Source organism: Podarcis raffonei, chromosome 14, assembly GCF_027172205.1.
Source record: "Podarcis raffonei isolate rPodRaf1 chromosome 14, rPodRaf1.pri, whole genome shotgun sequence".
NCBI lineage: Eukaryota > Metazoa > Chordata > Lepidosauria > Squamata > Lacertidae > Podarcis > Podarcis raffonei.
This window is the reverse complement of record NC_070615.1, coordinates 19,013,924-19,037,474: the sequence shown is the minus strand read 5'-3', so window position 1 is coordinate 19,037,474 and position 23,551 is coordinate 19,013,924. Positions and strand designations below refer to the sequence as shown.

The 23,551-nt window shown below is 43.6% G+C and overlaps 1 protein-coding gene across 3 annotated transcripts in view; it reads right to left on the bottom strand.

Moving 5' to 3' along the window:
* NTRK3 (neurotrophic receptor tyrosine kinase 3) overlaps nt 1-23,551 on the bottom strand; it is a 402,429-nt gene that overhangs the window by 56,575 nt on the left and 322,303 nt on the right. For 2 of the 3 annotated variants that reach the window (XM_053364231.1, XM_053364230.1), the window contains 3 exons: nt 11,743-11,873; nt 4,619-4,791; nt 154-397 (listed from right to left, as the gene is read on the bottom strand). In XM_053364231.1, coding sequence (XP_053220206.1) covers nt 154-397; nt 4,619-4,791; nt 11,743-11,873 — 548 coding nt within the window. Of the gene's footprint in view, nt 1-153; nt 398-4,618; nt 4,792-11,742; nt 11,874-23,551 lie in introns of those variants that run through there. The other variant, XR_008327460.1, reaches the window with a different exon arrangement.

Here is a 23,551-nt window from a genome sequence, read left to right as displayed (position 1 = left end):
AGCTGCCATCACTAATAACTAGCAATAGAGCTGCCCTCCATATTGTACCAAGCTTGGGTGAGGAAAGATGGGGTAGATGTGGAAACCTTCTGCAATGTCATTTCCCAGCTTTTGTACCACCCCCTCCGGGCTCCATTACCAGAGCCACCTTACCCTGTAGTAATCGGTGCTGTAGACGTCTCTGGACATCCCAAAGTCTCCAATCTTCACCAGCAGGTTAGCTCCAACCAAGCAGTTCCTCGTGGCCAGGTCTCTGTGTACAAAGTGCTGGGAGGCGAGGTAAACCATCCCTGAAGCGATCTGGCTGGCGATGTGAAGCATTTGAGAAAGGCCCAGCTCCCCTTTCGCATGCCGAGGCTGCCCATCCACAAGGATCATTGCATCCGGGCCGTGTGCCCTGTGGACGGCAAGAGAGGGTAATGTTTAGGTGGAGTCTCTCCTTTTTTTGCAAGTTGAATCCCTTGGTTTGGGCTCTACCTGCCAGAGCAGCAGAAAACAAGCTTGCTCCATCTTCCATGTGGCAGCATTTGAAGAAGGCTATACAGTGGTACCTACAGGTTACATACGCTTCAGGTTACATACACTTCAGGTTACAGAGAACAGAAATTGGGTGGCGGCAGCAGTGGGAGGCCCCATTAGCTAAAGTGGTGCTTCAGGTTAAGAACAGTTTCAGGTTAAGAACGGACCTCCGGAATGAATTAAGTACGTAACAGAGGTACCACTGTATATCCACTCATATCAACTCTTGGTCTTCTCTTCTCCAGGGTAAACGTATTGTTATATGGAGAATGGAGAATTAATAGAGGTTCGAGAAACTTACTATCCACATTAAACAATAGTATGCATGAGCCCTCGGTCAGTTTTCACCATCCACCCCAGGTCATAGCCAGCATGGAAGCAGAACGGTGAAAATGCCTAGTATGTGGCGAAGGAAGGACAATGTTGCTGTGGCCTCCTGTCTCTTTTATTAGATACAACAGCAACATTTCCTTTGTGTTTCTCTTTTCTGGCTTCATTTGAAATTAATCCTGGCATTTCACCCTCTTTAACAACAGCAGCAGCAGCAGCCCTGCAGAGAGTGAACAAATTGAAAAATGCCTGTGCGCAGATGGATCCCTCCATCTTGACATGGAGCTAAACTCTGAGAGCAACAAGTTCTGACTTGCTTGCATCCTGGAATTTCTCTTTCTGATAAGCTTGAGGCACATGCGGAGGGGAGGGGGGAAGGAAGACAGATATGACATGGCAGCGACAGATTTCTGCCAAAATATTTTTGGTTCAGCTGTTGAAGCTTTTCACGGCTCTCCTTCAGATGCTTTCCAAAATGCATTGTCGAGAGAGAGGGAGATGACAGGGCTCCACAAATGGGGATGTGACAGGTCAAGTGGCTTGCATTGTTAGGAGTCGCCTATAGTGGAAAAGCCGAGTGCTGAGGACAGGTCTAGGGCTGACACAGGGATGCTTGAGGAATTTGATCCTTGTGGATTATGATATGAGCTGACCTGGACCACATTAACACCATACATTTATACTACGATACCACTTTAAGCTGTCATGACTCTCCCTAAATAACTTGGCGAGCTGTAGTTTGTAAAAGATGCTAGGAGTTGATAGGAGACCCTTATTCCCTTCACAGAACTACAGTTCCCAGAGTTCTCTGGGAAGAGGGATTGATTGCTAAACACAGCAACTAAACCAGTGTTTTCCAAACTTGGGTCTCCAGCTGTTTTTGGACCACAATTCCTATCATCCCTGATGGCTGGTCCTGCTAACTAGGAATGATGGGAGTTGTAGTCAAGGAACAGCTAGATACCCAAGTTTGTAAAACACTGTTCCTTTTCTGTTTTTTCCCCCTATTCCTTTTTTCTTTAGTTTCTTCCTTTTTTATTTCCTGCAGAATTGTTTATTTTATAAACCCTTTCTTCTCACTACTGGGGTGTGTGTGTGTGTGTAATAACTTTATGAGATCACGTCCAGTACCAGAAGTTCAAACAATAGGTGTATAATGATTGTCGTCCACAGCCTGGCCAATGTCCAAGAATTCTCTAAATGTACTGCAATACTTTTTCATCTGTACAGGTTTTTGCTGGCTCCAGTAAAGACAGGAGCAGGGTGATGCTTTAGTACTTTTCAGGTTGTAGCAATTGTATTAATTTTAAGTGGATATTCTGCACTGTACTGTGTCACTAAATCTTTCTCTCTAAGTATGTGTGCCTGTTTTATGGCTTTTTGTGATGATAACAACTGGTACGGAGTACTGTCACCGCTTTTCCATTTTTTGTTTTCTGGAAGCAAGGATCTGGAGGAGGTCTGGAAAGAAGCTCCTTAGTTAAGAAAATAAGAAGAGTCTGCTGAATCAGGCCAATGGCCGTTGTAGCCTAGCATCCTGTTCTCACAGTGACCAACCAGAAGCCTGTGGGAAACCCACAGGCAGGATTTGACCTCAAGTGCACTCTCCCCTCCTGCGGTTTCCAGCAACTGGTATTAAGCTGCAGCCATTGGAGACAATAGCCATTACAGGCACATGGAGGCTTTCATGAACATGGTGCTTCATTTAGATGCTAATGCATGCAGTGAGCCTGTGCCTTCAAATGTGTGTCTGTTTGCTGTCGACAAGTAGAGGATGGGATTTGCTGAGGGAATCATGGTGTTTTAATTACACGGAGAGAAAGGCATTGAGGAGAACTAGAAAAACACAAGGTGGATTCAGAGGCTGCTGTCTCTTTGACCTTGGCAATATGGGGGGAATTGCCAATATTCCTTTGTTAAATCTAGTGGAACAAAGCTTTTGGATTTTTGCTAGCTTGTCAGAGTGACTTGGAAAATGCATTTAATCTCTCAAAGTCTCCCCAATCCAAGGCAGGCCTATAGGGCTGGGAAGGAAAAACATTAAGAGCTCTGAGGCTTCAAATCACCTCTAATGCTACCACAACCTGAAGGTTCTGGTTTTCTTTCAGAAAGGGAATGGGGTCCCTCAAAATGCCTGTGTTGCTAATAAACATCTATTTGGATGCTTCCCAAAACGTCTTGTCCTTTTAGATGCCAGCTAAAATAAATGGCAGCCGAGGAAAGAGATTTATTTGTCCCAGTCACAAGTCAGATTCCACAGCTGGAGCACTTCGCCTTGGCAAATGTCGCAAGGACTCAACTCTATTGCTCATGGGTCATTGTCTGCATTAACACATTTATGCTCCCACTGAATAAACACAATGGGGGAAAACAAAACAAAACACACACACACCTAGCTTTTGATTTTCTAAATACGAGGAACTAACAACTGATCTTCACTTAAGGGCATGCTGTACTCCATGAATACTGGAAATCTTATACCCCACAGATCCTTGTACGTCATAACAAAGGAAGAGCCCAGCTGGATCAATTCAAAATGGCCCATCTTGTCCTGCATCCTGTGGCCCGTCAGATGTCCATGGGAAGCCCACAAGCAAAGCCTGAGTGTAGCACTCTCACAACTTGTGATCCTTAACAGACATTGTCTTCAATAGTGCAGTAAGAGAGTAGCTTTGATTGATTGGTGTTGGCCAGAATCCAAGGATAAATGAAATACTTATAAGATAGACTGGCTGAAATTTTCAATGAGCAGGAAAGGTGCTGCTGCTGTTGGTTCAGCCCAGAAGTGGCTAACCATGCTTGCCAAAAGAGCCACAGATAAAGTAAAAGATAATATGAGTCTAGTGTATCCTAAAGTTCTGTATGTCTTGGAATGGCCTACACAGAGCTGTGAAGTAATCAGCAAATTGGTGGAGAGCTAAGAAGGAAGAGGCAATAAGAGGCAGAAGGTATAGAACAGGCTCTGTGCCTGTTAGGAGCTGCCAGTGATAGGACCAAGAACCTTTGGTTCTGTGTACAGTGGTACCTCGGGTTACAGACACTTCAGGTTACAGACGCTTCAGGTTACAGACTCTGCTAACCTAGAAATAGTACCTCGGGTTAAGAACTTTGCTTCAGGGTGAGAACAAAAATTGTGCAGTGGCGGCACAGTGGCAGCAGTGGGAGGCCCCATTAGCTAAAGTGGTGCTTCAGGTTAAGAACAGTTTCAGGTTAAGAACAGACCTCCGGAACAAATTAAGTTCTTAACCCGAGATCCCACTGTATAGGTGTTCCCTGTGGTGAGCTATCAGTACTCCAGAGCCACAATAGTTCACATCAAAACAAAATATAAATGGAGTGGATAAAACAATAGCAAAGTCAGTTGCAGCAATGGTCCAATCTGGCCAAGGCAACTGTCCTCCCCATGGTGGCCTATGGGGAAAAAGATGGGTTTTCAATTGTTGCTGGGAACTTGACATTGTGTCAATCATATTTCAAGTAGGAGGGCATTCTATAGTCGGAGTGTCACCACAAAATAGGCCCTTTCTCTGGTCAATGCTTAACAGATTGCCCTTAGATTGCCAGGAGGACATCAACTGATGTTAGCTCAATGACAGATTGGTATGGCAGAGATATCTCCCCAAGTTAGGCCCCAAGTTGTCCAAGGCTTTAAAAGTCATTATTAGCACCTTGGTGGGGCACAATTCCCACTTCAGAAGGCTTTGTGGTTCCCTGAGGTCTCCCCTTAAGAACTTTAAATCATTGTAAACAAAGCTTGTTCAGGATTTACCTCAGAAACTTATTCAGGTCTCCGTGTTTCATGTACTCAAATACCATTATGAGAGGGTCTCCATCACCACAGACACCATAGAACTTTACAATGTGGTCATGCTGAAGGTTGGTGAGAAGTTCTGCCTCCCTTTGGAAATCCTTTCGGGCAGCCAAAGTTGGGTCCTTCAGAGCCTGAGGGAAAGAGGAGGATAAAAAGACAAAATGAGGAAGCTAACAAGGGCCACTTTCCTCCTAAGCTTTAAGCCTGTTGAAATGGAGTAAATACAGATTAAAAGGTAAAGGTAAAGGGACCCCTGACCACTATGTCCAGTCGTGACCGACTCTGGGGTTGCAGCGCTCATCTTGCTTTAATGGTCGAGGGAGCCGGCGTACAGCTTCCGGGTCATGTGGCCAGCATGACTTAAGCCGCTTCTGGCGAACCAGAGCAGCACATGGAAACGCCGTTTACCTTCCCGCCGGAGTGGTACCTATTTATCTACTCGCACTTTGACGTGCTTTCGAACTGCTAGGTTGGCAGGAGCAGGGACCGAGCAATGGGAGCTCACCCCGTCACGGGGATTCGAACCACCGACCTTCTGATCAGCAAGTCCTGGGTTCTGTGGTTTAACCCACAGCGCCACCCGTGTCCCATAAATACAGATTACCACCTATCAAATGGAAACTTCCTATGGTGTGCAGATAACTAGCATGAGACCCCCCACAAAGTTGCCCAGAAGGTTGAAATGGTTCCCCACTCCTGATATAGTGGGAAGCATGGGCACTGTGATCCATTCAGAAACAATGCCAGAAGATCACCAGTTATGAAATGGTATGTGTGTGTGTGTGTTTGACCCAAGCTCAAATCTCATTGAAGTGGAATTTCCACAAACCCATCTTTGAGAGAGCAGGCAGGTAATAGCTTCCACTTATTTCTAGCTCAGTCAGAATTGGAAAACCATGAACCCAGAATTTGAAACCAGTTCTCAATGAGGGGCAGAAAACATCATAGTTCCTTATTACAACTCTCCTGAACTAGTCCACCCATTTACTTTGGAAGAGCTGAATTTGCTGTCTTTTATTCTGTAAATTGATGTGTTGGGGTGTGTGTGTCATCTCTACTGCAATTTCCCCCCCCCAAAAAAATCCTGTTTTCATTCCCTTTTGTTTATACAGTTTATTGAGAAACTGAGATTCAAATTTGTATTCTTCTTGAAAATGGCTCCTCAACCACACTCATGGTTTGCCATGATTAGGTACTTTTGCCAATTGTGCGCATGGAATTAATACTGGAGTGGCTTTGGATTTATTTAAGAATTAGCTGAAAGCATATTACACCTGTGTCTGGTATGTTTCCTCATGAAGACACAGCTTTCAGCTAAAGATGAATATGTTCTCAGGAATTCTTCACTGAGGATTTCAATGTAGAGGGAAAGGGAGATATTGATTCAGTCTACATTTTCAAAATACGTTGACCTAATTCCTTGGTCCCGCACTTATATAAAGACTGGAATGCAGCTATTAATCAGTTTATGCACCACTCTAAATTTTATGATGCATTTTCAAAGAAAACATGCACAAAATGAATATTTTAGGAGAACTACATGGAGAAGCATATAAAAATGCACATTTTAGGGGGGAAATACATCACAAAGCATTTACAATACATATTTTCAAGGGAAATGCATTAGATTCATACAAAAATGGTTTGTTTTAGGAGAATACTCACAGAGTGCTATAAAAAGCGTACTTTAGGAGGAGGTACATACAATTTAAACACATTTTTGTGTTCTTTTCTTTTCTTTTTCTTTTTGCAAAAAGCCAGAATGTAACCAGCTTATAATTGAGCACATGTCAAACTAACATGGATCTAGTTTGATCTGCCCATCCCTAATTCAGTGTCAAATATTCAGCAGATATTTCATACCTGTATTTGACACTGGATGATACTGACTTTAATATGCCATCATAACTCATATCCAACAGTATGTGATTGCGGTCATGTAATTATATTTAGTCTTTTACCATTGAATAGCTGGCAAGCAATGGTAATGAGCATCTGACATTAATCAATAGGTGACGAGCGCCTGAGATCACATCTTTTCCTCTCCATCAGTTGCAATCTGGACCATAGCTCTCAGTGACAGAGCTGAGGCTTTACATGAAGAACGTTCAAAGTTCCATCCTTGGTGCTTCCAGGTAGGCTTGTGAAAAACTCCTTTCACGAAGCCTGGAGAGCTGTTGCCAGTCAGTGTAGACAATAAAGAGCCAGGAAGACCAAAGATTTAAACTTAGGAGCTTCCATTGCTCCTATGATGCTTTTCAATCTTGCCTGCTGCTGACCTGGGCATTGAAAGAAGAAATGGGGGTGATATGGGCCTGGACAGCAGGTGTGGCCCCTGGATTGAAATAATTTGATTGCATTTTGCCACACTGCATAAGGACCTGCCTGAAAGATCCCTTTTGGACTGAAAAGTGAGGCAGTTATTAAATGAATAAAATAATAAGAGTGACATTTTCTTTATCTTCATTATTATTCTATGCTGACAAAGAGTGAGAGGAACAGGCCACGTTCCTTTGCTCACCACCTCATAAAAGCATGATGTGTGAAAACAGTCTGAATGGAATCTCGGAAAGCATTTGAAGACATAGCAAGAGCTATTGCAGATTGAATCCATCTTACTTGACGTCTCTTCAGAAGTCTGACTCTATTGAGTTAGACTCTGAAAGAAAACCATGTCAAGTTGGTCTCCTTTGCCAAGGTGTGAAGTGTCATACTGTGGAACGGCATTTGATACAGAAAGTTTTCTCTTTTAAAATAGAGCAGACTTAAAACACACACACACACACAACCAAAACCACACAACCCAAGCCCCAGAATCCCTGTCTTATCATTCTAACCCACATCTATTCAAAAATCACATAATTTCATTTTAATTTTCCTCCCTTGGGGGATAACCTGACTAGAGACATTTAGATGGATGATTCAGATAGATGATAGTGCAGTGCACAGATGGCAAAACATCCATTCTCATCTTGGGCCCTTGATTACTTTCAGCCATTTAATATCTTCATGATGTTGTTATCATGCCTTAAGAAACTTAGAGGTGCCTCTTGCATTTTCTTCACAACCCTGTGACACACACACACCCAAACACCCCCCCCCCATGCTGTCTACTATTAGGGGTGGACCAAAGCCTTTGGGCTTGCTTTGTGTTCCTTTTTCTGACCACTGAAAAAAGGCCACCTGGCTTTGCTTCACTCATTGCAAACATATATGGGTTGTTTTCACCTCACCTCAAGAAGGATATTGTAGAGTTGGAAAAGGTTCAGAAAAGGGCACCCAAAACGAGAAAAAGTTGCAGAGTTTGGGACTTTTTAGCCGAGAGGAAAGGCAAGTATGATGTGACATGACAGGAGTTTATGGAATTATGCATGGCATGGGGTAAATGGATGAAGAAACATTTTTCTCCCCCATGCACAACACAGATTAAAGGAAATCTTCCTTCATGTAGCACATAATGAAACTGTAGAATTAACTCCTACAGAAAGCAGTGGTGGCCACCAACTTGGATGGCTTTAAAAGAGGATCAGACAAATTCATGGAGGATAAAACTATCAATGGCTCCTGGCCATGAAGGCTATGATCTACCTCCACCATCAGTGACATTGAGCCTCTGAATGTCATTTGCTGGGAATTTTGGCTGGGTAGAGTGCTGTTGTATTAATGTCTAGCTTCTGGGTTTCCCATGAGTATCTGATCAGGCACTGTAGGAGCAAGATGGTGGACTGGGTGGGCCATTAGCTTTATCCAGGAGGTTCATCTTATGTTCTTAGTGTTGTTTGCATATTTAGGCCTAATGCTATAGCCTAGTGTAGCTTAATCCAGATGCTGTCTCTGTTGCAAGGAAGGTTTGCTGCTACTATTTTTTTGCTGGCCACAGAGGGTTGATGTCTTCCATTGGTTATTGCTGATTTTAATTATTATAGATTGTTTTTCCAATCCTGTCTTCTTTGTAAGCCATATATGTAGCATTTATTGATTGGCATCTACATAAATTTGATAAATAGTTATCAAATATTGACTCAGAAGTTTTACTGTGAAATTGCTTCAAGATATTTTATGGGAAGTGACTCATAAATGAAATTAAATTTTAGAAGTGGGCATTTTCCATGGTTTCCCCTATAGTTTAGAACACACTTCCCTTTGTGATTCATGAGGCGCCAGAGTAATCTAACAATCACTATTAGAACTGCAGCCCTGTGAGGGGAATAGAAGTCTCCTAGCAACTCTTTATTCTTACCCAACTACAGTTCCCAGAATGTTGGGGGTTTTTTGGGGGGGAGATATAACTATATAATAATGCTTTAAATGTAAGGTGAGGAAGTGACTTTGCGATGATATTTCAAGGGGATTGGGAGCTGTAGGGATTAGATTTTGGAACCATCAGTTCTGTGAGCAGCTGGGCAACTAAATATCAACTAATGGTGACAGGTAAGAAGGTTGGCCTTTTAAGTCTCTGACCTTGTCTACAAGGCAGGTGGAGTTTGGAGAAAGCAGTCTGGAGACAGGGGCTTTAAAGGCCCCGATCTGCTCCCAACTTTTGTCAGTTGCTTGCCTGGAGCTGTCTGTGGTCCAGCAGCTTTCTTTTGTAAGAACATAAGAACAGCCTTCAAGGCTGGTCTGGATGAATCCCTAGCCAGAATGAAGATTGCCGGAAGAAATATCAACAACCTCAGATATGCAGATGACACAACCTTGATGGCAGAAAGTGAGGAGGAATTAAAGAACCTTTTAATGAGGGTGAAAGAGGAGAGTGCAAAATATGGTTTGAAGCTCAACATCAAAAAAAACCAAAACAACGAAGATCATGGCCACTGGTCCCATCACCTCCTGGTAAATAGAAGGGGAAGAAATGGAGGCAGTGAGAGATTTCACTTTCTTGGGCTCCATGATCACTGCAGATGGTAACAGCAGCCATGAAATTAAAAGATGCCTGCTTCTTGGGAGAAAAGCAATGACAAACCTAGACAGCATCTTAAAAAGTAGAGACATCACCTTGCCAACAAAGGTCCGTATAGTAAAAACTATGGTTTTCCCAGTAGTGATGTATGGAAGTGAAAGCTGTACCATAAAGAAGGCTGATCACTGAAGAATCGATGCTTTTGAATTATGGTGCTGGAGTCCCATGGACTGCAAGAAGATCAAACCTATCCATTCTTGAGGAAATCAGCCCTGAGTGGAAGGACAGATTGTGAAGCTGAGGCTCCAATACTTTGGCCACCTCATGAGAAGAGAAGACTCCCTGGAAAAGACCCTGATGTTGGGAAAGATGGAGGGCACAAGGAGAAGGGGACGACAGAGGACGAGATGGCTGGACAGTGTTCTCGAAGCTACCAGCATGAGTTTGACCAAACTGCGGGAGGCAGTGGAGGACAGAAGTGCCTGGCATGCTCTGGTCCAGGGGGTCACGAAGACTAAACGACTAAACAACAACAAGAACAGCTTGCTGGATCAGGCCAATGCTCCATCTAGTTCAGCATCCACCACTCACAATGGCCAACCAGATGCATGTAGGAAGCCCTCAAGCAGGACCAAAAACAAGAACACTATTCCCTACTGTGATTTCCAGAAAATGGAATTTTAAAGCATTTCTGCCTCCAGCTGCAGAGGCAGAGCAAGTAAAAAGGTAAAGGTAAATGACCCCTTGACGGTTAGGTCCAGTCAAAGGCGACTGCGGTGGTCAGGCCGAGGGAGCTGGTGTTCGTCCACAGACAGCTTTCCGGGTCCAGCATGACTAAATCGCTTATGGTGCAACAGAACACTGCGATGGAAGCCAGAGCACATGGAAACGCCGTTTACCTTCCCGCCACAGCAGTACCTATTTATCTGCTTGCACTGGTATGCTTTCAAACTGCTAGGTTGGCAGAAGCTGGGGCAGAGCAATGGGAGCTCATCACCATCATGCGGATTTGAACTGCTGACCTTCCGATCAGCAAGCCCAAGAGGCTCAGTGGTTTAGACCACAACCCCACCCGCTTCCCTAGAGCAGTGATGGTGAACTTTTTAGAGACCAGTTACAGGTAGGTAGCCATGTTGGTCTGCCATAGTCAAAACAAAATAAAAAAAATTCCTTTCAGTAGCACCTTAGAGACCAACTAAGTTTGTTATTGGTATGAGCTTTCATGTGCATGCACACGATCTGAAGAAGTGTATCTAAAGAAGGTATCTGAAGAAGAGACCGAGTGCCCAAACTGCAACCCAAAACCCATTTATTTATCGCAAAGTGCCAACACAGCAATTTAACCTGTATATCTCATTTTTTCCTGTGTGTTTCATGTCACTTTATGACTGCTGTTGTAATAAATAATCCTTCACAAAAGTTATTGCATTACATTCTTCATTAAATTATCTTTCCATTGATATATAATTTTATGGTATAACAGTGCTTTTTTCCTTAAAAAATGTTTAGGGGTACTCTCATTTTGACTCAAGAAAATTGCCATTGGGGATAAAAAATAGAGTTCAAATAGGAAAAAATAAATACAGTGAATTTCTTCTTCCATTAAATTCACAAAATGTTTAGGGGTATGTGGCCCCCTGTGTCCCCACAGAAAAAAGCACTGGTATTACTGCAATAAAAGCGGTGTTATCAAACCTTGGAAATACACTTTTTCCAGAAGGTTCCACCATTTTGGCCACTACACTCACTAGTGTGCACTGGAGGGTTGTATTAAGAGCCACCTTCTCCCAATTTTTAATTTGGGATAATAATTATTGTCTGTGTGTGCACATACAAATTACACACACACAATCAATCAATCATCCAATATCTCCCTCAAGAAAGAAGGCTTGAGCTTCATCATGAGCCCTGTCTTTGCATAAGATGCCAAGGAAATAAACAACTATCTGACTTTTAGAAGACATCTGAAGGCAGCCCTGTTCAATGAAGTTTTTAACATTTGAAGTCCCCCACCCCCGTAAGATGAACCACTGCAGTGAATCCTTAATAGGAGACTAGCCAGAATAGCTCTGTACCACCTGATACTTCCAACTGTCTTCCAAGCAGCTACAAATGCAGCTTCTACTTATGTGTGGAATTTTCATTCTCAGCAGTTCAGAGCCTGGGTGTCCTTGGGATTTACCTTCACAGCCACGAGCATCTTGTCCTTGGTGGGGCTGAGGTTGTAGCACTCAGCCAGGAACACCTTCCCAAAAGCACCTTCACCGAGCTCCCTCTTCAGAATGATGTCTCTCCTCTTAATATGCTGTACATCTGTAGGCAGTAAGGGGCGGGAGGGAGGGGAACCAGGAATTAATGTTAATGCAACAAATAATTTCATTTTCACCACCCGGCAGGCTCTCATTAATTATCATTTGCAAAAAAAGATGACCCTTTTGTTTCATTGTATTTGCAAAGTCTTGGCTGTTTATCTCTCACTCTCCAGCTTTGCAAGGGAGGCAGAATTTTACTAACTACCCTCAATAGCAGGGACATCCCACATTGTTAAGATGCCCCGTCTGCTATAAGTGCTTTGCCATTTAGAGACAGCCAGCCCTCTTCACTGAAGGTGCTGGACTATTGAATTTGTCTCCATTTGATTGATTATGCTTTGTTCTCAAAACTACCCTCCCATCTTTTCTAGCTGGGGGTGGAAGATTGCTTAAAGGTAAAGGGTAAAGGGACCCCTGACCATTAGGTCCAGTCGTGGCCGACTCTGGGGTTGTGGCGCTCATCTCCCTTTATTGGCCGAGGGAGCTGGCGTGCAGCTTCCGGGTCATGTGGCCAGCATGACTAAGGCGCTTCTGGCAAACCAGAGCAGTGCACAGAAACACCGTTTACCTTCCCGCTGGAGCGGTACCTATTTATCTACTTGCACTTTGACGTGCTTTCGAACTGCTAGGTTGGCAGGAGCTGGGACCGAGCAACGGGAGCTCACCCCGTTGCGGGGATTCGAACTGCAAGTCCTAGGCTCTGTGGTTTAACCCACAGCACCACCCGCGTCCCAGGAAGATTGCTTAGGAATGTCAAAACCAGATGAAAGTGAAATTCCCACTGAGTAGGGCAGGATTGGGTAATTTCAGGCCCCTGTCCTTTTCTGCCCTTGGGATTCTCCCCATTCTCCATCCTGTTGCTGGCCTTGCTTTGCACCGGCCTTGAGTTATTTTGCCTGGGTGGAACCTGTCACTCAGCATGTGTCCTTGAATGTCTCTTTGTTGGCTAGATGGAGGAGAGAGTGGGGTGTGTGTGTGTGTGTGTGTGTAGAAACTAGCCTACTGTTCAAACCCAACATCCATCGCTCCGCCCACATTTTCCTCTGGCCCGGCCCACCGCTGGCAAGTGGCCCTTGGAAGGTTTTCTGGAAGAGAATGTGGCCTTCAGACTGAACAAATGTTCCTTAACCCTGCACTCGTGGCTAAATTATGAAGAGCAGGGAAGCAAAAGTTGCAGCTCATCAAGTCAAGTTCTGCCATTATATTGCATCCTGACTTGTGCTTGTCGGCATGTCTGCTTGTGAAATTGTAGGTCAGGCCCCCATAAGAAACCACCCATGAAATTATTCATCCCCCACTTCTGTGTTTTATATTTCAAGCGGACTGTGCCTGTCTTGGTGGCTCCTGAGATGCAAGAGAACAGAGAAAATGACAGAATGAGAAAAGGTCAGCTTACTACTGATGCTTATAATAGCAACACGTTGTTGCTTTTTAACATCAATTCATCCAAAAGTAACTCATCTTCATTTGGGGGGACGGGGATGGAGAGACATAGGCACCTCTTTCCTTATGAGAAAGCCAAAGGTTTGGAAACAGAACATCTTAATGGCTCTCAAACAATTAAGCCTGCTAATTAGAAGATTACGGGCTGGCATAAAAGCTGCCAAGTCTAGACATCTTTGCTTCTTTGAGGAGAGTGATGGTGCCTGTTTGCATAACCAACAGTCCTCAAAATGGCTGATGGTGCTTCAGAGACATCTCAATGACCTTTTCATTAATTGTTTAATGGACAACATAAATAAATAAAAGGATATACTGAAATTAGCAGTAATAGTGATATTAAGGCACTGTGTGGTAGCCAGAATGAGGGATAAATGAAACCTAGTGGGGGAATCCCGTGTTTCTGTTCTGATCTCCAGCAGAACATTAAGCAAAAGTTTGCAATGTTTCCATGCATGTGTATCTGCTCACTGTTGTAATGCATCATAGGTTCTGTAGTTTTTATGGTATACCACAACTCCATTTCAAACACACACACATGAATTTCAAAGAGAATTGCATTTGGTAGATCTTTTGGTCCTGGAACAGCAGAGTCACCCTGTAACTAACAAGCTGCTGCCCTTGTGAATTCAATAGTTCTTTTTCCCTTTAGAGCTAGTCTACACAAGCAGCAGATCGTGTAGGAAGAGAAAAGTGCCACTTCAGACTGTAAACAGGGCCAAATAATTGTATTTTTGTGTGTGTAAGAAAAACCCCAGCAACACAAGAAACTTTCCTGCACACTGAAGATTTTGTGTCAGGAAGGCGTGAAACTTGTGTTTGGTTATGGATTGTGTTTGCTTGCTTGAGTGCTGGAAAATCAAAGATGTGGCCATCCAACCTGAAATCTGGTGTTATATGGGAACACTCTTAGCATGTGATTTTGTTATTTTCATAGCACTTACACCATAGGAATCTGAGCAGCTCTTTTTTCCAGTCATGCTGGAGATATTATTAATGGGACAGTTTTATAAAAGCTATTTTGTTTGCAATCAATAAAGACACAATGAGAGCTTGGCTTTGTCTTCCCAGCTTCCAGCATGGCCTACTCATCTGGTTATCTCACTGGAAATAAATAAATAAATAAAACGGGACAGCATGTTATGGAGCATCCCGGCGGCTTCACTTAATCAAAAGTCACACAAATGAGCAGAACTGTTTGCCATCCATCAAGATCGGTCCCTTGGGGAGCACTGACTGAGGGACAGCCGAGCTTAATGCAAACCTCTCGCTGCTGCAAACTCTTGAGCCTTCATAGGGTCCCTAGCAGGTCAGTTTCAGCCTACTGGGTTATGGTTTGGCAATGATGATTATCACCTGCAGTTCTGAAGCTAAGATGGTGTGTGTGTGTGTGTGTGTGTGTGTGTGTACTATACCACCCTTCCCCCATAGATCTCAAGGCAGTTCACAACATAAAAATACAAAATAAAAGTTCAAAATGCATAATAAAAGCCAGAACAAAACAACAACACCACTGGCGGAGGAAGAGGGGGGCAGGGGGAGCATAGTGCCCCTGGCACCACAATCCCGGTGGGGTGCCATCGTGGCTGCCCCCCCCTGCGCTGGGTGCCACGCCCCCAGAATGCGCACCATGCCCCTGCGTGCAGCACGCCACACCCCCAGAACGCGTGCCAGGCCCCCGGGACGCATGCCAGCCACGCCCTCACCTGCTCTCTGCCCCAGGTGCCAGAGCATGATGCTCTGCCACTGAACAACACAAACCAATAACCCCACCCCCTCCCAGAAACATATTTAAAAGGGTAAAGGATGTAAAAGATGTAAAAGTCCATTTTGCTGCAAACCTAGAATGCTGCTCTAAATGGAACCATTGCTTCATCTCGCTCAGTACTGTCTAAACTGAGTGCATTTATTCAGTTTTAATTTTTATTTAAAAATTTTTTTTAATGATTTGGTGCACTTCAGTTACCCCCCTCCAATGCTTTTGCACTTATCGGAAGATAGGAACAAATAAGCAAATCTGTCCATTTTGGTTTCTCATTTTCCCAGGGTTAACTTCAGTCCTCATTTCAACATCAGTTAAATAATAATAATCACACACATCCTCATCAGCAGGGTACTGCTAATTTTTCCTATATACACGTTTGCATGCAATACTCCCTAACACAACACATCTCTGTTCATTATCTTCACTAATATATGTATATTATTGTGTATTTTTGTGCATATTACTTGGCTGGAAAACTGCCTAGCAAAATTTGAGGTTTTGAAAGACAACTGTGTTTCAGTTCATGTATTGTTTCCGAGAGCTCAAATTAGTTAGATTCACCCTTAAATGTGAACTGAGTCAAATCACCTTCCCATCCCATGTCCACCGCTTCTCCGCTAGCCCATCTTCAGCTTTCCTCGTGAATAATAAGGCTGACACCCAGGAGATTCTGTTGTGAGGGCACTTGGGAGGTTAATCTGCATAAAGCTATTTACAGTCTCCTGGCATGCACAGAATGGTGCTTGATAAACAGCTGCTGTTTGTTGTTGGAAGAAGATGTCAGGTGTTCTAAGCCTAGTTGTCTGGCTCCATTGGGTTGCGGTCAGCCTTACTAACAAGGTGTCTGCAAATTGCCATCCCTTCCTCTGCCCCTTGTCCTCCCCAGCTCCTCCACACATCATTAATTGACACCAACAGGAGCCAACAAGATAATTCTAGGAAGGATTGTGGACAACAGACTGCAAGCACAGCAGGGAAGGGGGGGGAGAGAGAAAGCATTTTAACTCATTGTAAAAGAGGCTCTGTTGCTAAACAGTCAAATATAGGAAGCTGACTTGGACTGAGTCAAGCCATTGGTCCATCTAGCTCATCAACATTGACATTAAGTGTGCTGCTAGACAGGGGACAGCAAACTTTTTCAGCAGGGGGCCAGTCCACTGCTCCTCAGAACTTATGGGGGGCCGGACTATTTTTTTTTTTTGGGGGGGGGGGGACAAATTCCTATGCCCCACAAATAACCCAGAGATGCATTTTAAATAAAAGGACACATTTTACTCATGTAAAAACATGCTGATTCCCGGACCATCCACAGGCTGGATTTAGAAGGCAATTGGGCCAGATCCGGCCCCCGGGCCTTAGTTTGCCTACCTATGTCCTAGGAGTTGTTATGAGACTACTGTTCCATCACAAAGCTACAATTACCAGAGTTCCCTAGGAAGAGGGATCCACTGGTCAATCACTCTGAGAATTGTAGATCTATGAAGGGAATGGGGTCTCCTAATAACTCTCAGCACCCTTAACAAAGTAGGCTTCCCAGGTTTCTTCGGGGGAAGCTATAAAGTGACATGACACTGCTTTAAATGCACCGTTTTTTAAAGCACAAAGTGTGCCATCAGAGGCCTGCAGAACCTCATTGTTTGCAGAAATGATGGGTGGGAGCTTTAAAGGTGAGAACCTCAAAACAGCCCAATGTAGACAGAGCATGTTGAGTGAGCACAGAATATTGGTTGGCTGTTTGAGGAAGAGAAACCAGTGAAACTGAGAGGAAGGGGGAATGAAGGGCATTATTTTGTTGCAGATTCCTCTTATGAAACAAACAAGACAAATGGTGGTGGGGGATAGAGTGCTGGATCCTGGAAAGCAGGGTTCAAATCCCCATTCAGCTATGAAGCTCCCTGTCTCTCTCTTGCTAACCTACTTCACAGGGTTGTTGTGAAGATAAAATAAGGAGGAAGCGAACCATGTGCACTACCTTGAGCACCTTGGGGGAAAAGATGGGAAATACCGTACACACCTAGTTTTTGGAGGAGGAAAACAAGAAAAAAAAATTCTGAATCTCAGAAGCCAGAACAGCAAGAGGGATTGCTGTGCAGTGAAAGCAGCAATCCCTCTTGCTGTTCTGGCTTCTGGGATAGCTGCACAGCCTGCATTCGATCCATAAGATGCACACACATTTCCCCTTACTTTTTAGGAGGGAAAAAGTGAGTCTTATAGAGCAAAAAATATGGTAAATAAAATTTAAATTTAATTAAAATAAGCAATCAAGAGCCCATGAGGGACTCTTATACAACAACAACCTAGACCACTAGGGTGAATTATTGGTTCCCGTTCTCCTAGTTCTCTCATTGCAGTGAGATTTTCAAAATAAGGATATTAAATATTATGCTCCTCCCCCGTACAATCTGAAATAGTACGGCTCATTCTACCATCAAAAGGCTCTTCCACCTCATCCAGCTGCATGTGTAAAGCATGTTTTTGGAAGGGGTGATAAATTGCCTTGTAAGTTGGAAATAGACACAAAGGCACCTAGACTTCCAGGCGCTCTTAGGCAGTGCCAGCTTAATCCCACCAAAGAGAAACAGCTAAATTTCTTCTTTTAATGCTTGTGAAAGACACATCACTTTTGGCAAGCCTTTGCCAAGTAGAATCCCCTTTGCTATGGAGAAGGTATCTATAGCTGCCTCAGAACAGAATTCCATGCTCAGCAGAATCATCTGAAGCAGCTCTTGAGAGCCAGTGTGGTGTAGTGGTTAAGAGCAGTAGTCTCATAATCTGGGGAACCGGGTTCGCGTCTCCGCTCCTCCACATGCAGCTGCTGGGTGACCTTCAGCCAGTCACACTTCTTTGAAGTCTCTCAGCCCCACTCACCTCACAGAGTGTTTGTTGTGGGGGAGAAAGGGAAAGGAGAATGTTAGCCGCTTTGAGACTCCTTAAGGGGAGTGAAAGGTGGGATATCAAATCCAAACTCTTCTTCTTCTTCTCTAGTCATACTGTACCACTTCAGATACAGGGGAATCACACTGATTATAGAACAGGGATGGGGAACTTTTGACCCACCCATCATTGTTGGACTCCAACTCCCATCAGCCTCATGCAGTACATGCAACAGCCAGGAATGATGGGATCTGAAGTCCTACATCTGGTGACCACAGGTTCCCCATCCTTGTCTGTTATAGAAACCCAGCTGTGACCTCCTTTGATGTTGGCACCAACTCTGTATCATCCTCACAGTTGTGTGCAAAATGTCTGAGGAAGCCAAGGATAAAGTTGTGCAGATCATCATAAGCCCACTTACAAACAGCCTTATGTTGTTTCGCCTTGACAATCCTCTTGAGAGAGGCATAGCTGAGCAGAACAGCATGTTTGCTGCATTTGGTATATTCCAGGTTCCATCCCTGGATCACCAGGGAGGGCTGGGAAAAGTTCCTGTCTGAAACCCCAGAGAATGGATGCAGTCAGGGCAGAAAATACTGGGCTGTGTTCCTATATGTGAAGAGCCATGGCTTGGTGGCAGATGCCTTTCTATAAAGGTCACACATTCAATCCCCAGCACCTCCAGGTAGCGATGGAAAGATTCTTGTCTGAAATCCCAGTCAGAGTAGATAATACCAATCTAGATGGACCAGATTCACAAGGCAGCCATGTTCTTCCATTGACATTGCTTCTTGAAGAACCCCTAGTTCCATCACAGCTGTTGATGTCCTTGCCAAGGGCATTGTCGTACAAGTGAATTTTATTGCTGCTTGCCAACCAACATCCTGCCTGCCTTTGAAGCCATTTCTGATGATCCCAAGGAAGGGAGGCGGGGAAGGGGGAAACATCTTCCTGACCACAGTGATCTACTCCCAGAGGCACCAAAGTCAAACTTTAGCCCACAGAAGGCAGACAGGTGTATGAAATTGCCCTTCCCAAGCCTGACTGCAATTAAGTACTATCACCCTCAAAATGGACAGCCGCACAAATCACTTTCTCTAGCTAATGGCTTGGGCTGTTTATCCTTCCTGAATTAAAATTGATTTGCATCAGGTTCACACAATTTATTTTCACTCTCAGAAACAGTCACCTGCTCTGTTAATTCACTCCATGCCCTATGATTCCTATTCCCTTGCTAATACACATTTTGTTGAGCGACAAGACCCCAGTAAATAACTTGAGGGAGAAAATAAACTTCTTTCAAACTGTTTTTCTCAACACCCCGATACAGATCAATATTATTTTGACCATTATTATAAGACCCACCTCCATCAGATCCTTCTCCCCTTTCTTGTATTTCACGTCACATCTTCATGCTGGTCTTGTGTAGAAAAAAAAGAACAAAAAACAACAACAAACCCATAGGGACAATATCCACCAACATTGATTTCTCAGCCCATGTAATGGATTTATATGGAAAATCCATATAAAATGGACTCTGTTCCTCTGTACTCCTCTAATTTGGTGCAATCTAGACTTGTGATGTTTCCTTACAGCCAGAATACATCTTGGGTTTTGTAGTTCTCGAGGTAAACAGATGCTTATATGCTCTACTGAAACAAACATAATCTCTCACGCATGCCTTTTGCCTCAATACACTTGGACTTATAGTCAGTCTCAGTAAGATTATAAAAATATGACAAGACTTGAGGTGAAAAGTTTAACATATGATGGAGATACACGCACCACAAAAATAAATAATGCTCATTAATGTAAGTGCAGACCCATATGCACAATACATTTAAATCAGTACCAAAGCACTTTAAACACTCATGGCTTCCCCAAGAGAATCATGGAACTGTGCTAAAAGTTGTTAGGCAACCACCTATTCCCCTCAGAGAGCTACAGTTTATAGAGTTTCTTGGGAAGAGGGATCAATTGCTAAACCACTCTGTGAATTTTAGCTCCGTGTCAGTAAAAGGGGTCTTCTAACAACTCTTAGCACCCTTCTCCAACTACAGTTCCCATGATTCTCTGGGAGAAACCATGAGTGTTTAACATGGTATGGTACTGCTTTAAATGTGTAGCGAAGACAGGGCCTAAGACAGTTACACAAACTACATAGTTCAGTGGTAGAGCCCTCACTTTGCAAGCAGAATATTCAGTCTCTGACTTCTGTTAGAAGATCAGGCAGCAGCTGATATGGAAGACCTTTCTCTGCCTGAGACCCCAGAGAGTTCTGCCAATCAGAGTAGACACTATTGGATCAGATGGAGAAAGAGTCTGATCTGGTTTAAGACAGCCTCTTGAATTCCTTGTTCAGGGCAAAAGTGAAGACTAGTTTTGATGCTGCCTAACTTTGAACCTCCAGATGTTGTTGTACTCCCATCAACCCAAGCCATCATGGCCAATGGTCAGGGATGGTGGAAATTATGGTCCGGGAACATCTGGAAGGCCAAATGTTTCTCCGTCTGGCCCGCAACAAGTCTGGAACTTTCAACTAAATTTCCCTTTTTATGACTCTTGGAAATATGTCTGCATCATGAAGATTTTTTTTGTTTAATCCATCTGACAAGGGGGAAATGCACAAGGAGCTGTTTCCAAAGGCACATGAATTACAAAGCTGTAGTGTTCCAAACTGTAAGTTACGAATGGAATATGTGAATGATACAGACAAAATAAAACACTACACATTCAACACAGCTACAGCAGAAAGATATTTGCGCTAGCACCTCAAGAATCAGTGTGAAATAATGGATAGAGTTTTGGCCTAGGACCTGGTTCTGAGCCTTGCTCACTGGCTGAGCCTTAGACCAGTCACTGGCTGATAACTTAATCTATCTCACAGGTTTGTTTGGAGAATACAATTGAGGGGGGGGGGCAATTATGTTTCCCTGATTTCCTTGGAGGAAGTGTAGAAATAAATAAAGAATGGAAAAATGGAAAAAAATAAATCATTTTTGTCATGTGAAGCTTGATTTTCATATGTAGGGATTTTTATTTTAAATCAGAGGGGGCAAATTTAAGAATGGGGGAGAGATATGTTTTACTTTATGTTCACATTTTAATTCCAGTTGCTGGAAATGGCAGGAAGAGAGGGTGCTGTTTTTAGGTCTTGCTCATGGGCTTCTTGTGAGAACAGGATGCTGGACTAGATGGGCCATTCACCAGATCCGTCAGGGTTCTGCTTAAGCTCTTATGAATGGGTAAGAATTGGAGAATAAGGCTAGCAATGGTTACAAATCATGTTTGCTATGGTTACTTCCACTGTCAAGGGCAGTAGGGCACTGTATGCGAGTTACTGGGAATCACAGGTGAGACTCTTAGAGATGATTTTTTCAACTGATTTGGGTTCTGACCCTGCCATCCAACTAGACTAAGGATCCACCCCCAGTGCCTCAACCTAAATCAAGTTGTGACAATTGCCTTCAGATGGACCCTACTCACCTGAAGGCAAATTCTTGCCTGGCCCCAAATATGGCAAGCGAAGACTTCCATAGTGAGGTCTTACAGAGGGCCTGCCCACTTACCTTCAAGGAGTACAACACATAGAGTGTCAAGTGGGGAGTCCAAGCTCCGACTGACAGCAGTGCCTGGGCATGGCTTTCTTTTTGGCCCAGGGAGCGGACCAGAGGAGAGCTAGGGAGATGAAGTCTTCCCTCTGATCTGCACCCCAGGCTCTTAGAATTGTAGAATTAGAAGGGACCCTGTGGATCACCTTTGTGGGAATGTTTATATAATTTAGCAGAGTTTAAATGATCCCCTGTTTGAGTTTATGCAGTGACAAGCGGGTTGCTAACTCGTTTGAGTCCTATCAATAATTATACCTTCCTGGTTGATAATCCCTTTCTGTGCCTCTTAAAGAAAACACACATGAATCTGAATCATATTAACATAAACTACTTTACTATTAGATTCATTCAGGTTTACAGAGTTGTTCCAGAATCCAGGCTTAGGTTACATAACAGATAAACTATATACTGTGGTACCTCGGGTTAAGAACTTAATTCGTTTTGGAGGTCCGTTCTTAACCTGAAACTGTTCTTAACCTGAAGCACCACTTTAGCTAATGGGGCCTCCCCCTGCCGCCACGCCACCGGAGCACGATTTCTGTTCTCATCCTGAAGCAAAGTTCTTAACCCGAGGTACTGTTTCTGGGTTAGTGGAGTCTGTAACCTGAAGCGTCTGTAACCCGAGGTACCACTGTACTAGATAGTAGTGAGTCATGAGAAGACTGCACCCAAGCAGTTACCAGTTCACACTCCTTGCAGCAACTGACCAACTGACAAAACTGCCTGCCACATAGAGGCAGTTAGTCCTCTCTCAGAATGTTGGACTTGATTGACAGCTTTATATCCCACAACCTTGTCCGACCCCCTGCAATGTAGGAATCTCAACTAAATCATGTGTGACAAATGGTCATCCAACTAATTTCAGGTAGTGTGACAGATGGGGGAAATGATGTCCTCCCCTGGCTGCCCCAAAGCTGAATGGGTATCTGCTGCTGTGGCTCATGCTGGAGCATAACTACTGTGGCCATTTTGCCCCTTCTTGCAAGCGTGCATTTATTAGTTCTTCCAAACTTTTCCTTTAGAATGCTTTCCTTCTCCCTGTTCTTCCTTGCCTGCTTTAAAGTTGCCTTCTTTTATATCCTGTCCTACAGCACATTGATCTCCCGAGTCGATCTGAAACTCTTCCTGGCAGGGACGCCTGCTTTTATGTGCTTCTAAAGCCACGCTCACACCTACTGTGCTTTATGAATAATGACAATGGGTGAGCGCATAATGCAAAACTGAGAATAATTAATTCAAGAAGAAGAGGGTGATTTTCCTTTCCTTTTTTCTTTTTACAGCTTCTTCTCTTCTCCCAGAACCTCCGCCCTCCCTCCCAATCTTTCTGTTCACAAGTTGTCCATGGAAATATACAGAAATCATCTTATTTATTCATTATTCAAAATTATTCACTAATCTCTTCTTTGAATGATTGTAACAATAAACGTTACGTCGGCTGAGCCCCCCTGCAACTATTAACATCAAATGCAAAATTCACAAATCTGCGAGGCAACTTGTAATTAAGACACATAACTAACTGCTGCTGAATGAATTTCAAAACTATACAGATGACTGCAAGTTATTAGCAATTCATACACTGGCTGCCCAGCTCTTCTGATGACTGACATGAAATGCTTCAGCAGACAAAGGCAGGAGAATCACGCAGGCCCGATTAGAAACTCATGCAGCTAACATGCGGGCTAAACATTCTCTTTGAATGAGGTTTTAAATCCATGAGCAGGATCCAAAACCCATTATGGGAAACTTAAAAGGGTGCAATCCCCAGGCCAATTTCACTCGCTCAAGCCAACTGCAAGATCTGCTGTTCAAATTAAAACTTGATTCAGTTCTGGATTTCATCACTTCTTAAAATGTTTTTGGAACCAAGGTGGTTTGTGGCATGCATGTATGAGAGTGCAGCTTGTTTAGTGTCTCCCCAGAAATCTTTCATAAGTCTGAAGAAGGATGCTTAATCTCATACCCTTCAACATTTCTTCAATGAAAATAGGG